This window comes from Ascaphus truei, chromosome 2 (genome assembly GCF_040206685.1).
Source record: "Ascaphus truei isolate aAscTru1 chromosome 2, aAscTru1.hap1, whole genome shotgun sequence".
Lineage (NCBI taxonomy): Eukaryota > Metazoa > Chordata > Amphibia > Anura > Ascaphidae > Ascaphus > Ascaphus truei.
This window is the reverse complement of record NC_134484.1, coordinates 297,557,515-297,570,447: the sequence shown is the minus strand read 5'-3', so window position 1 is coordinate 297,570,447 and position 12,933 is coordinate 297,557,515. Positions and strand designations below refer to the sequence as shown.

At 51.2% G+C, this 12,933-nt stretch overlaps 1 protein-coding gene across 17 annotated transcripts in view; it reads right to left on the bottom strand.

Annotated features, from left to right (window-relative positions):
* Positions 1 to 12,933, bottom strand: part of BRD9 (bromodomain containing 9) — a 105,797-nt gene that overhangs the window by 71,974 nt on the left and 20,890 nt on the right. For all 17 annotated transcript variants that reach the window (XM_075586392.1, XM_075586375.1, XM_075586391.1 and 14 more), the window contains exon 6: positions 12,181 to 12,291. In XM_075586392.1, coding sequence (XP_075442507.1) covers positions 12,181 to 12,291 — 111 coding nt within the window. The remainder of the gene's footprint in view (positions 1 to 12,180; positions 12,292 to 12,933) is intronic.

The window sequence follows — 12,933 nt, the reverse complement described above, 5'->3', positions numbered from 1 at the left end:
AAAGGAGTGGCGGCACACTCTTTCAAGGAGCGTCTCTGGCTTTGCACGGTGCCACTCAGTTGGCGGGGGTGGGGCTTAGCTTTTCCCGCCAATCCCGGACAGTTTTCTGCAAAGTCATTCTGCGCCGCCTTGAGTGCAGCACCACGTGCATGCTGCCAACTTGGGGAAAGTTGCCATGGCGCTTGGTCAGAGTAGACTAAAGGGTAACCCTCAGGGGGGCACCCAGGCATAAACAATGTGGATGGTGCCTCTGACAGGCATATGTCCCACGTGGGAGTCACCACAAAAAGTATTGATCTGGACGTGGTGTCTGGATCTTCATCTATAATACAGGCGTACGACCACCCGGGGATTTTACGCATATGGTCACAGACTTCCTCATATGATATATTTGCGGGAATGCCTTCTACAGCCACCACACGGCGGGGGCTAAGATTTATCCTCAAGGCCCATGCGAGGACCTCGTGTCCGGACTTTACAAACATTTTGGATAATTTGACAAAAAAAAAAATGGAACAGGGCATCCCAGGTCTGAATCTCAGCAGCGCCTCCAAATGTAACGGGTATTTCCCCCCATCCAATAGCAGATATAGTGTGAGTGTGGAGAACCTACAGTTACCAGGTGTGGTGCTTTACCTGTTAGGCTCACAGGAGGGCTGAGCTTCCACCACCGGGAACCTGGGGCAATTATATTAGGAGTAACCCTGTACTCGGTGCAGCGCCTCCACCTGCGATGGTTCCCAGCAGAGCAGGAATTGTTCCTCGCAGGACACATACAAATACTCAGCACACCGTATGTGTAATAACCAACAATGCTTTTACTATCGTGACTGTACTCAAGCATAACACTCAATAATCAACAGGTGTCCCTCCCTAGAGGAGACACTAACTCACGCATCTCGCAGGACACTACCTTCCCCTACACCCCCACCAGATGATCCCACCCAGTGACCAGTAGCCCCACACAGTATTACCCCACCCTTCAAGTGAGATATGTATGTGTGACTGCGCAGCCACTATGTCCCGTGTGAATATGAGAGGACTCGTTGGTGCACTTGTGGATTACCTGCCGGACACTCCGGTGCCCGGACCTGCCAAGGAACTTCACAAAGGATCTGAAGGCTGATGTCGGCTGAATGCAGGAGCTACCGTCCGGGGCGATACCATCCGGATGGCTACTGCAACGACAGCGAAGGTCTGAGCCCAGACCTCGGGATAGACGCGCGGCGTCCGCGGTGTCCCTAACTGGCTCTGGATAGTAAGTGACAGGGTCCCTAACCTGGGGCCTGTCCCTACAACACTCAATACTACTGGGTGGCTCAGGGCTATCTTGGGCCTTGGGGGCTGCTGGCCTAGTGCAGGGAGTCACTGACTCCTGCACCCTGCCTCCTTCCCCTGGCTGCTCCTGGCGCTGACTCAATAGCGTGCCCCAAGCCCGCGAAATGTATCTAATCTCCCCTGCAGGGAGATGCTGCCGCCCTATTGGCTCCCTGGCGTCACGTGGGGCGCTCCTGAGACTCATGGGAGATGTAGTCCCTTCTGTGAGCCCTCAACCATTTGGCTGCCTCTCGCGCGCTTCTCCTGCACATGCGCGAACTTCCCTGCTGGCCACCGCATGCGGGAAGTGCAAGAAGATGGCGGCGCCCTCGCCGCCCTGCCTCGGGAGCGCCGGGAGCCCTGCAACGCGATCGCGGCCTTGGCAACCGGCCGCACGCGTCCCCGGCAACCCCTGAGCAGGATCCTGACCGCCCTCACTCTTGCGATCGGCTGGCGGGCCGCCATTGGACTCGGCCGCACCCGCGATCGCCAGCAAGGAGAGGGGGGTGCTGACAGGCAGGGGGGACCTGGCTACATATATATATATATATATATATATATAAAAAGAATGATCTAGGCGCAAAAGAAGCAGGGAGAGAAAGAAAAAAAAGAGAAAAAGAACCATCATAGGGTAGTATGTCTAATAATCAGAATCGCAATATAGGTGAGATATGCACTTACAGTAAGCTTAGTCAATATAAGCCTTTTATCCACTCTGGGATCAGGAACTCAGCTTGAAGATTTCTTGTATCTGCCAGGTACTCTCTGTACTTCCAAGCAGCTGTCTTCGCAGTGCTTCACAGTGGTCGCTGTGTGCCTGAATATATAGATTCCGTCTTACAGACGGATCCCATACAGGGATAAGGTAGGAAAAAGGAACAGCATAGCATAAAACCTTTTATTAAAACAATGGTAAAACAACCTAAATAAGTAACCAACTCACACTTTGTGAGTTGTATAAAAGCAGTCGAGAGCTTTGTATATGAGTCTCTCACACTTTGTGAGTTGTATAAAAGCAGTTGAGAGCTTTGAATATGAGTCTCTCACACTTTGTGAGTTGTATAAAAGCAGTTGAGAGCTTTGTATATGAGTCTCTCACACTTTGTGAGTTGTATAAAAGCAGTCGAGAGCTTTGTATATGAGTCTCTCACACTGTGATGAATTGGCTCCGGCTCCGAGTTCAGCAAACTCACGCAGTCACTTCTGCGTCAAGTGACCTCCGGTCTCACGAGATCTTCCCTCTGCTGCTGGAACTCAGCTCTCCGGACGAAGCCACATTGGAGAAACGCGTAGGGCAGATTAGCAGTGTGTCACGGCTGTGCTCGCCACAAACCTGGGTCGGACCGCGTGGCTGAGGTGGGGTTGTAAAAGCACCGACCTTAGACCGCGCAGGCGGATCCGGATAGCGCAGTTCGTAGTCGTACGTAGCAGGATCAGGATAGGAGAAGACAGCATCGTCGGTGGACACGCCAGGGTCAGGACTGGAGACATCAGGGTAAACGTTGTTCAAGCAGGAGTTCGGCAACAGGTAGTCAGTAGAGCCCCGCTTCAGCTTAGGAGCGCGGGAGTGTCTTCTGCGCGTGCGGCGACCATGGCCCATGGTACTGGTCTCAGGAGGTGGTAGACAGACCAGAGTAGCACACCGCCTAGCTGCACTGGTAAATCAGTGCTTCAGCGCAAGAGTCCTGAGCGGGCTGGGGAATCCTCCGTTTCAGCGCAGGAACCTGGACAAGGCCTCTCTAGATTAGAGAAAGAGTAGGCCCCAGGAACCAGGAAGCTGAAGATACACAGGGAAACCTCCGCTTCAGTGCAGGAAACCAGGAGGCTGAAGACGCAGGGGAATCCTCCGTTTCAGCGCAGGAACCAGGACACGGCCTCTCTAGATTAGGGAAAGAGTAGGCCCCAGGAACCAGGAAGCTGAAGATACACAGGGAAACCTCCGCTTCAGTACAGGAAACAGGAACAGACCGCTGCGTGAATATAGCAGCCGGTCACAGGAAACAAGGAGCTGAAGTAACAAGGAGAGTACTCAGCTTCAGCACAGGAAACAGGAACTGACCGCTGCATGAGACTAGCAGCCGGTCACAGGAATCAGGGAGCTGAAGACAACAAGGAGAGTACTCCGCTTCAGCACAGGAACAGACCGCTGCGTGACACTAGCAGCCGGTCTCAGGAACCAAGGAGACAGACAAGACAAGGCTTATGGCAGAACACAGACATCCAGGAAGTACTATGCTCGGCAGGGAGCATTGTGGGAAAGCAGTACTTAAAGGTCAGAGAACCAATGGCAGAAGGGGCGTGTGGCAGTATTGCTTTGGTGAATGAATCCAGGCTGCAGTAAATATCAGGGGAAGTGTTCCAAGACTGCACACGTCTGCAAGGTAAGGCAAACAGTAAACCGAGGAGCGGATTCCTTACAGTACCCCCCCCCCCCCTTCACGTGAGACCTCCGGGCGAACAAGACCACTCATAGAGTTGGGGGACCAGGAGTTGTTCCTGAACCGTCTAGGATTGGTGTTAGAGTCATGGTCCAGAGACTCGTGGTCACTCCTTTGTGTACCCCCACCCCCCGGAGAGAACTGCGGCCAGACAGGGCCATCCATGGGTCTCGGGGACATCGAGTTGTTCCTAAAGTTTTTTAGGCGGAAAGGGGATCCGTAAACGAGTAGTTCCTTGGTGAGTACAGCTCTAGGACATGAGAGTGGTGGCAGAGACATCATTGGTACATGGCTCGCCCCGCAAAATGGCCTGGGAATCTAAGGCTGTGAAGAACCAGAGGGCTCCGGAGCAGAAACGGCAGAAGAACCCCCACTGGGAACCCAGTTTACAGCAATGGGACCAGAATTTAGGATAAGCGGCCTTGATAGTTGATCGAATATACCAGGACGAACTTCGGGACAGACAAAGTATTGGCTGACCTCTGCATGTAGGAATTTGAGAGGGACTTCTCCTCCAGAGGTCTCCCAGGTAGTGGTCAGCGAGGGTATAGGGAGGGTGGGAGCATTTCTCGGTATTGGTATGGAAGGTGACAGGGCATGCAGTAAACCAGACATAGAGTCCGAAATCTTGGGATACGTACAGAGTATTTCCAACTCAAAGGAAATAACAGGGGCAACAGAAGGTTCCGAGGGAGAAAACCATGGTTTCACAGAGGCAGAGAAGCACTCAGCAGTGGAGCTCCCAAATACTGGGGAACCCTCAGTGGGAGATAGTATTGTCTGGGGAGTAGGAATAGGCTTTGGGGCTTTAATATCAGAAACTTGAGAATCAGGCAGAGCAAGGGTAGCGGAGGGAGGGGAACTAACCTCAGAAGCTGAAGTCTGTACTTCAGTGACAGGGACCTGAGTGACTACAAAAACAGCAGCGAGTAAAGGAATTGACTCCGGAGCTGGAGGCTCGGAATCCATAACAGAAACATCTCGCAAAGCAGGGGTACCGATAGGAGAACTAGCGTCAGGAGCTGGTGCCTGGGAATCAGTGACTGGTAATGGGAGAGTAATGATGGGAGTTAAAGAGACAATAAGTGGTAAGTTGGAACCGTGGAAACTCACAATAGCAGAAACCTTTGAAGTAAAAGGAGTCTTATCCAAAACTGCAAGGGCCCTAACAACAGGGGTGCTTGTCATGACAAAAACAGATTTAGGCGTGTTTACTAGTGCAAAAATTCTGATAACGGGACTCCTAGCCAGTGGTGAGGGTGTCAGGGTTTGACTAGTGAGAACATCAGATATAGTGATAAGTGACTTAGAATCAATCACTGAGGTTCTAGGTTTGCTGGACATGTGTGAGAAAGTACCCTTTAAGACAGGAATTTTAATTTTTACCCCGAGTAACCCAACGGTTGCTGGAGCACGTTTAGCTGCAGTGCTGAGGGACTGAGGTTTAGCAAGGGCAGTAAAACTAAATAGCTCAGATTTAAACACCAGGACTTGTAATATAGGCAGGGTGGTCTCAGACTCTACTAAGGGGGTAACAACAGATATGCTGATCCCTGGAGGGTTTGCATGGGCAGAGAAATCAGGGGAAATAACAGCAAGGACGACCTCTATAGAAAGAGATTCTGAATCTGAAGGGAGGTTTTTACCTCTCCGAGTATCAGGTACAGCAAGGAAAATTTCAGAGAGAGAGGGGAAACTGTGTGCAGGCTTCTAGCTAGCACTTAGAATACAAGGAGAAGATTCGGGAGTGATCACAGGGCCGCACTAATTGAGTGAAGTAATAAAGTATATAATAGTGGTAATTATAAATGTGCGTGCAAACTGTGAACTGAAAAGTGAATCAGGCAAAAAGAGGGGGGAAGGGGAACACAAAATGGATGTGTCCCCTAAAGAATTCACTAACTGCACTCCTACATAATGTAAAATCTAACTTTTAATAAATTTACTTAAAACATATATTACCAAACGTTGTGTACTAAGTATTAAAAATGAATTAAATTGACAATGTCGTACATCCCTGTCAATAAATGTGTGATTATACAATCCCAGAATCAATATTCCTGGGGTTGGAAGGACAGAGGATGCTATAAGTCAGGGTGTTAACCCCTCTGGAGCAAGTATGCAAACTGTAGGTAAACGTATCCTACACAGTGAGCCTTTGAATGGTCAGAAATCCAGCAATCCTGCTCAGATATATACCAGCAAGCACCTACAGTGGTAGTAAATGTTATGTTGCATAAGCTTAGAAGGTAACGCTGACACAGGCTCTATTATTGGAAAATAATGCACAACATAATGAAGCTGGGACTCACAGTATCATTAACAGTGAGTTACCCAGCAGAGAGGGTCTAATTGTGCATATATCATATAGAGCAGGAAGGCAAACTCACTGCCTGTTGTTAAAATTATCCAGCTAATGCAGTCTGCATATATAGAACCAGGAGACTTAAAAGCACTACATTAAAAACAGCTCCAAGTAGGAGACTGACACAACTGCGCGTCCAACGCGCGTTTCCCTCCAGCAAAGGAGCTTCTTCAGGGACAAATTTTTCCCATTTTTCAGATTGCTGAAGTATGAATTTCAAGGAGGGATTTGTGGAGAAAGTGTTGTCAGATTGTGTCTATCTAGTCGGGGCCCAGAGTTGTTGGTTCCCCTAAAATATACCCAGAAACCAGGTCGGATTCCTGGATGCATGCAGACACATTGTCTCTGTAAAATATCCCCTTGAAAACGCTTTCACGACTCACGACTCACCACTAGGGGTTCCCTGCTTCAGCACAGACCAGCAAAGTAAAAAGGGCATAGGGATATGCGGTGTCCCTGAAACATTCAAGGGGTCCCTAGGTTAATGGTCATACCCAGTTCACCCAGAACCAGTCTAGGGGTTCTGAGGTTCTCCAAGCATACATATAAGGTTGTGTGGGGATTCTTAGAATCCGTACTAAGTCCATGCAATAGTGTGTGGGTAGTATGGCAAGTGAAAAATAGCGTGAGCTTTTTACTCAATTTCTCATACCAGCCAGACTTAGGTTTTTAAAGTGTATATTATATTAACAAAGTGCGTTAAGTACATATATGCGTGTGCACAGTAAAATGAGGCACAGGGATGAAAAGTGTTTCTGTAGCTGCGGGGATCCCTAGGCAACATAGGACTACCTCAGTTAGTTCCAACGTGTCCCAGAATCTGTATTGGGTTTGTGGGTTATGGAAGTCCCCTGTAAAGTATAGAAAAACCTGACCTGTTTAGGGGCATTTGGAGTTCCCGAGGTCGTAAAAACTCCAGATTTTGGGAGTGTACATTTTAGGTGGGATATTAAGGCAAAAATGTATTCCTTTTGTTAGCAGGAGTTCGGGGGGCTCAGCTACTGGTGGTTCTCTGATTCTCCCCAGCGTGCAGGCACTATTTGTGGGTTTGCGGAGTGAATTATATTGGGACTGCACCGTGTCTCCCAGACTCCTGGTTTTCGAGCCCAGATATCCCCAACGCGTATATAAGGTTCCCCAAGATTTATACTTTATTAAAGTATGGTTCAGAGGGTGTTATACTGTATGTATAAAAATCCATGCAAACAGCCTAAAGCATTTGCATAGGAGACATGATGTCTACCTAGCTCTCTGGCCTCAAAGGGAATCCAGGATATTTAGGTGTCGAGTCATTTGGTAGCAAGGAGGGGCAGAGGAAAAGGACCTAGCAGCAATTTGGGTTCTGTCATTCTGCAGAGCCTTCCCGGCAGATAGCCATGCCCCTTTCTCTGACATCAGCCTGATTGGCTGCTGAGTATATTCTCACGCTTCTGATAAGGAGGTAGTATTCTGTGAATGAAAGTCACAGGTATTATAACCCCTTGCGCAAATCCGATTTGTAGCTTTCTCAGATTTTCCCGTTTCTAGAATTCTAAGTTTCAAGTCTCCAGCAAGAAAAGGGCTGCTTCTGTCCTGTTTTTTGCAACTGTTATCAGGGTTAGGATTCCCTGCACCTAGGAGAGTCTAGATTGATACCCCTGTCCCAAGTAAGTGTGTTTTTTTTACCTGTATTTTGTGTAACATTGTGTGTCTGCCTTTTCCTGTGAATAAATTTACTATTTATTTCATTAACTTGTTTTGCTCAATGCATGATCCGGATAAAAAGGTGTAAATGGCCTGGTCTCCCGTGACACAGATAAATGTAAAGTTATATACTTTAGGAAATAAGAATAAACAAATGACTTGCAAATCAAATGGGACAAAACTAGGTCAATCCTTGATGGAATAGGATGCAGGAGTGCTTGTAGAACAGCAGGTTTAGCAATAATGTCAGGCAGTAGCTGCAAAGGCAAAAAATATCTTATCTTGCATTAAATTTGCTATGGATGGATGGAAGGAACTTTAATTATGCCACTGTATAAAGCATTAGTAAAACCACACCATGAATATTGAGTACAGTTTTGGGTACCACTCCATAAAATTACATTATGGAACTAGAAAAAGTGCAGAGAATAGCCACCAAATAAATGCAGGGGATGAAAAATCTGATTTAGGCCTGGGACCCGCTGCGCTCGTTGGCGCGGGCGGCAATGTAGCGAGTTCCCCACCAGCAGGGGAATCCTCGCAAGCCGGTCCCGGTCCCCCCTGGCTGCACAGCTGACTACACGCTATGGCGCGTCAGCCGCTAGGAGACACAAGAGAATGGTGTTTCCTAGCGTTGACGCGTCACGTGGTGTGGCTGTGAGCCAATGGGGAGGGGAGGCTGCGGGAGGAGGAGAGGCTTCGGGGAGCGGGGAGGAGTGTGGAGTGAAAGCAGCGTGCCTGTCTGTGTGTGTGTCTGAGTGCGTGAGTGCCTGCCTGTGTGTGTGTATGTGTGTGTGTATGTGTGTATGTGTGTGCCTGTCTGTGTGCGTGCCTGTCCCTGTCTGTGTGTGTGTGTGTATGAGTGCGTGCGTGCCTGTCTCTGTCTGTGTGTGTGTGTGTGTGTGTGTGTGTATGTATGTATGAGTGCCTGCGTGTGTGTGTTTTTTTTACTTACCTGCAGCCCGTGGCAGCCCGTGGAGGGAGGGGGGGGGAAGAGTAGCAGGTCCCTCCGCTCAAGCCACGCCTCCCCCTCCCTGTCAATCCTCCCACTCCCGCCCACCTCCCGCTCCGGCCCCTCACGTCATGGCCGCGCCCCCTCACGTCATGGCCGCGCCCCCCCCCGACCCGTTTGGCCACGCCCCCCCCGCTCCGAGAAAAGTATCCTGTAGACCGCAGATCGCGGTACAGCGAGTTGCACGCGCCGCCGGCAAGCAAGCCAGCCGTGCGGACGCGTGCAACGGGACCTTAGCCTTAGGAAGAGAGGCTAACTAAATTAGATTTGTTTACATTACAAAAGAGGCATCCAAGAGGATATGATGACTATCTTATACTATATTAGTGAAAGCACTGTATGTTTGCCTGCCTGCATGCATGCATGCCTGCTGGATGTCCGGTGTCCCTAGGGGAAATCTGATTGGTCCCTTGGCCCGCCCCCGCACACCTCTCATTGGCCTGAGGCGGAGTGACGGGCCAAAGGACACACAGGGACACACACACACAGGGACACACACACACAGGGACACACACACACAGGGACACACACACACAGGGACACACACACACACACAATGACAGACACACACACACACACACTGTTACCTACATTAGCGGGGCTCACAGTTAGCAGCACCCGCGCGCACCTCCTCCTCTCCCCGTGCCTCCCGCGTTTTCACCCCGACCCCCCCTCCCCCGGCGCAGCTACATTCAGCGGGACACACACACTATTATTACCCCTTCAGCGCCCCCCCCCCCACCCAGTGTCAGCGGCCGTGCGAGACCCCCCCCTCTATATCTCCCACCTCTCCCCCCCCCACACATATACATGCCCCCCCCTCACCGGCGCTACAACTCACCCCCTCCCCGGCGGGGGAACAGCCAGTGGCCAGGCAGCCTGCCTCGCGGCGCCGAGTGCCCAAGATGGCGGCGCCCGGGACACAGCGGGGGAGCGGCCACAACACGCTGCCTCCCGCCTCAGATCCACGTGGGACCTGCCGGATGGGTGAGTGAGCGGCCTTCACCTCCCCTCCACCCCCCCTTCACCTCCCCTCCACCCCCCCCTCCCCTCCAGTGTCAGTGTCTCCCCGATACCCCCCCCCCCCCGGCGCCGCTACAGTCAGCGGGGGAGCGAGCGAGCGCCCGGGACACAGCGGGAGAGCGGCCACAACACGCTGCCTCCCGCCTCAGATCCACGTGGGACCTGCCGGACGGGTGAGTGAGCGGCCTTCACCACCCCTCACCCCCCATCACCTCCCCTCACCCCCCATCACCTCCCCTCACCCCCTTTCACCTCCCCTCACTCCACTTCTCCCTTCCACCCCCCTTCACCTCCCCATTTACCTCCCCCCCCTCCACCCCCCCTTCACCTCCCCTCCACCCCCCCCTTCACCTCCCCTCCACCTCCCCTCCACCCCCCCTCCCTTACACCCCCCCTCCCTTCCACCCCCCCCTTCACCTCCCTTCCACTCCCCCCCCTTCACCTCCCCTCCACCCCCCCTCCACCTCCCCTCCACCCCCCCCCCTTCACCCCTTCACCTCCCCTCCACCCCCCCTTCCCACCGCCCCCCCCCTTCCCACCGCCTCCCCCCCCTTCCCACCGCCTCCCCCCCCTTCCCACCGCCTCCCCCCCCTTCCCACCACCTCCCCCCCCTTCCCACCGCCTCCCCCCCCTTCCCACCGCCTCCCCTCCCCCTTCCCACCGCCTTCCCCCCCCTTCCCACCGCCTCCCCTCCCCCTTCCCACCGCCTCCCCCCTTCCCCACCGCCTCCCCCCCTTCCCACCGCCTCCCCCCCTTCCCACCGCCTCCCCCTCCTTCCCACCGCCTCCCCCCCTTCACACCGCCTCCCCCCCTTCACACCGCCTCCCACCCCCCCTTCCCACCGCCTCCCACCCCCCCTTCCCACCGCCTCCCCCCCTTCCCACCGCCTCCCACCCCCCTTCCCACCGCCTCCCACCCCCCTTCCCACCGCCTCCCACCCCCCTTCCCACCGCCTCCCACCCCCCGCCTTCCCACCGCCCCCCGCCCCACCGCCTCCCACCCCCCGCCTTCCCACCGCCTCCCACCCCCCGCCTTCCCTCCGCCTCCCCCTTCCCACCTCCTCCCCCTTCCCACCACCTCACCCCTCCCCCCCCCTTTCCACCACCTCCCCCCCTTCCCACCACCTCCCCCCCCTTCCCACCACCTCCCCCCTCCTCCCCCTTCCCACCACCTTCCCCCCCTTCCCACCACCTCCCCCCTCCTCCCCCTTGACCCACCGCCTCACACCCTAGCAGGACCCCCACTCACAGACAGCACTCACAACCCACGGGCCAGCCGCCGCCTCACACCCTAGCAGGACCCCCACTCACAGACAGCACTCACAACCCACGCGCCACCCGCCGCCTCACACCCTTGCAGGACCCCCACTCACAGACAGCACTCACAACCCACGCGCCACCCGCCGCCTCACACCCTAGCAGGACCCCCACTCACAGACAGCACTCACAACCCACGCGCCACCCGCCGCCTCACACCCTAGCAGGACACACGACTCAGATTTTTACATCACTTATGGCACCAAAATATACATTGTACTGTGGTGTGGTTACAATAAACCATTTTTATACAACATCGTATTACATTTTCTTCCATCTTTCTTTTCAATATTATTATCCAACCTTTACAACAAACAGTCACCTATTGTTCCACGATTTATAAATAATACTACCTATTACGCATTTACATCCCGGGCAACGCCGGGTCTCTCAGCTAGTATACAAATATAGAACATTCAGGGTCAATACAAGGTTTCAAAATAACTATTTATCAAGGGTTTTTACAAATGACACAGCGTCATCCCTTAAGGTTGAAGGAAAGGAAATTTCACCAGAAACAAAAGAATGGGTTCTTTACAATAAGGGTACTTAAAATGTGGAATTCACTACCGATGGAGACTGATGGCAGATAAAATAGATAACTTCAAAACAAGGTTGCACATCTTTATAGCAAGGAAAGTTATACAGAGATATACCAACTAACTAAACACGGGAAGACTCTTTATCCAGGAGAAATCTGAACAACATTATTGGAGTCAGGAAGAAATTTATTTTTTCCTCCCTATGATAAAATCATTGGATGATGTTTCACTGGGAGTAAAAATATAAGATACGTATATGTCGCCTACATTTAACATGTCTTTTTACAGCCTCATCGATTATGTATCTATATACACAGACACACAAATTTGCTTACAGATACCAACACTATAGTACACATTGTTTGATCTAATGTATTGATATACTGCAACATCTGCATGTAACAGAAATAAACATGTTAAATGGGTGAAATAATGAAAAATTATAAACATGTTTGCGTTTATATATAATTTATAAATGTCTTACTTTGCTCATCATCTTGAAACCCGTGTGCAGTAACTTCTTGGCCAACTTGTAGTATACCGTTTCTGGCCTGTTGTATGTCATTGCGTTATCGCACATTAGTTTAAAGTCAGCCTGTCAAACAGAACACAATATGTTGTCAACATAATCTCATATTAATCTTTCTGCCCACTATTTCATCAGGCCAAATCCCATAAGGCAAATCACAAATGTTTCCACTCCCAGGTAGATCTAATAAGGAATAGACAATACTATAACTCTGTGGTGTATTTTGATTATGTAGGTCTGCCCATGATTTCACCTTAACCTCCTTTACAACTTTATCCTGCCCCCCAATATTTCCTGGACTGCTCAATATTCTCACCCTGCACCATTTTTTAGGATGCCTATCTAACATTTTACCTATATGCTCATGCTGTGAAAATGCCAAGTTCAACTTGCTTTTTATTGGTAAAGTATGTAATAACTTTTTAATATTGTGTATATCTTGTGTTATAATCACCCACCTTGTTTGTTGCATATGCTACTCCTTGTAATGCAATAATATAATCAAAATTCTTTCTGACTTTTCAGGATCCACGGAGGACGCTAAAATGTATTGCTTCTTGAGCACATTACTGGGAAAATTTTCTTAGACCGAGAAAGTGAACTACTGCATGCATTTTAACACAGGGGAGCGGGCCTGAAAGGGGCTTCTCCCCCCACCCAAAAAAAAAACGTTACCCCCTTGTGTTTCTTTATTTTTGTCCCACTTCC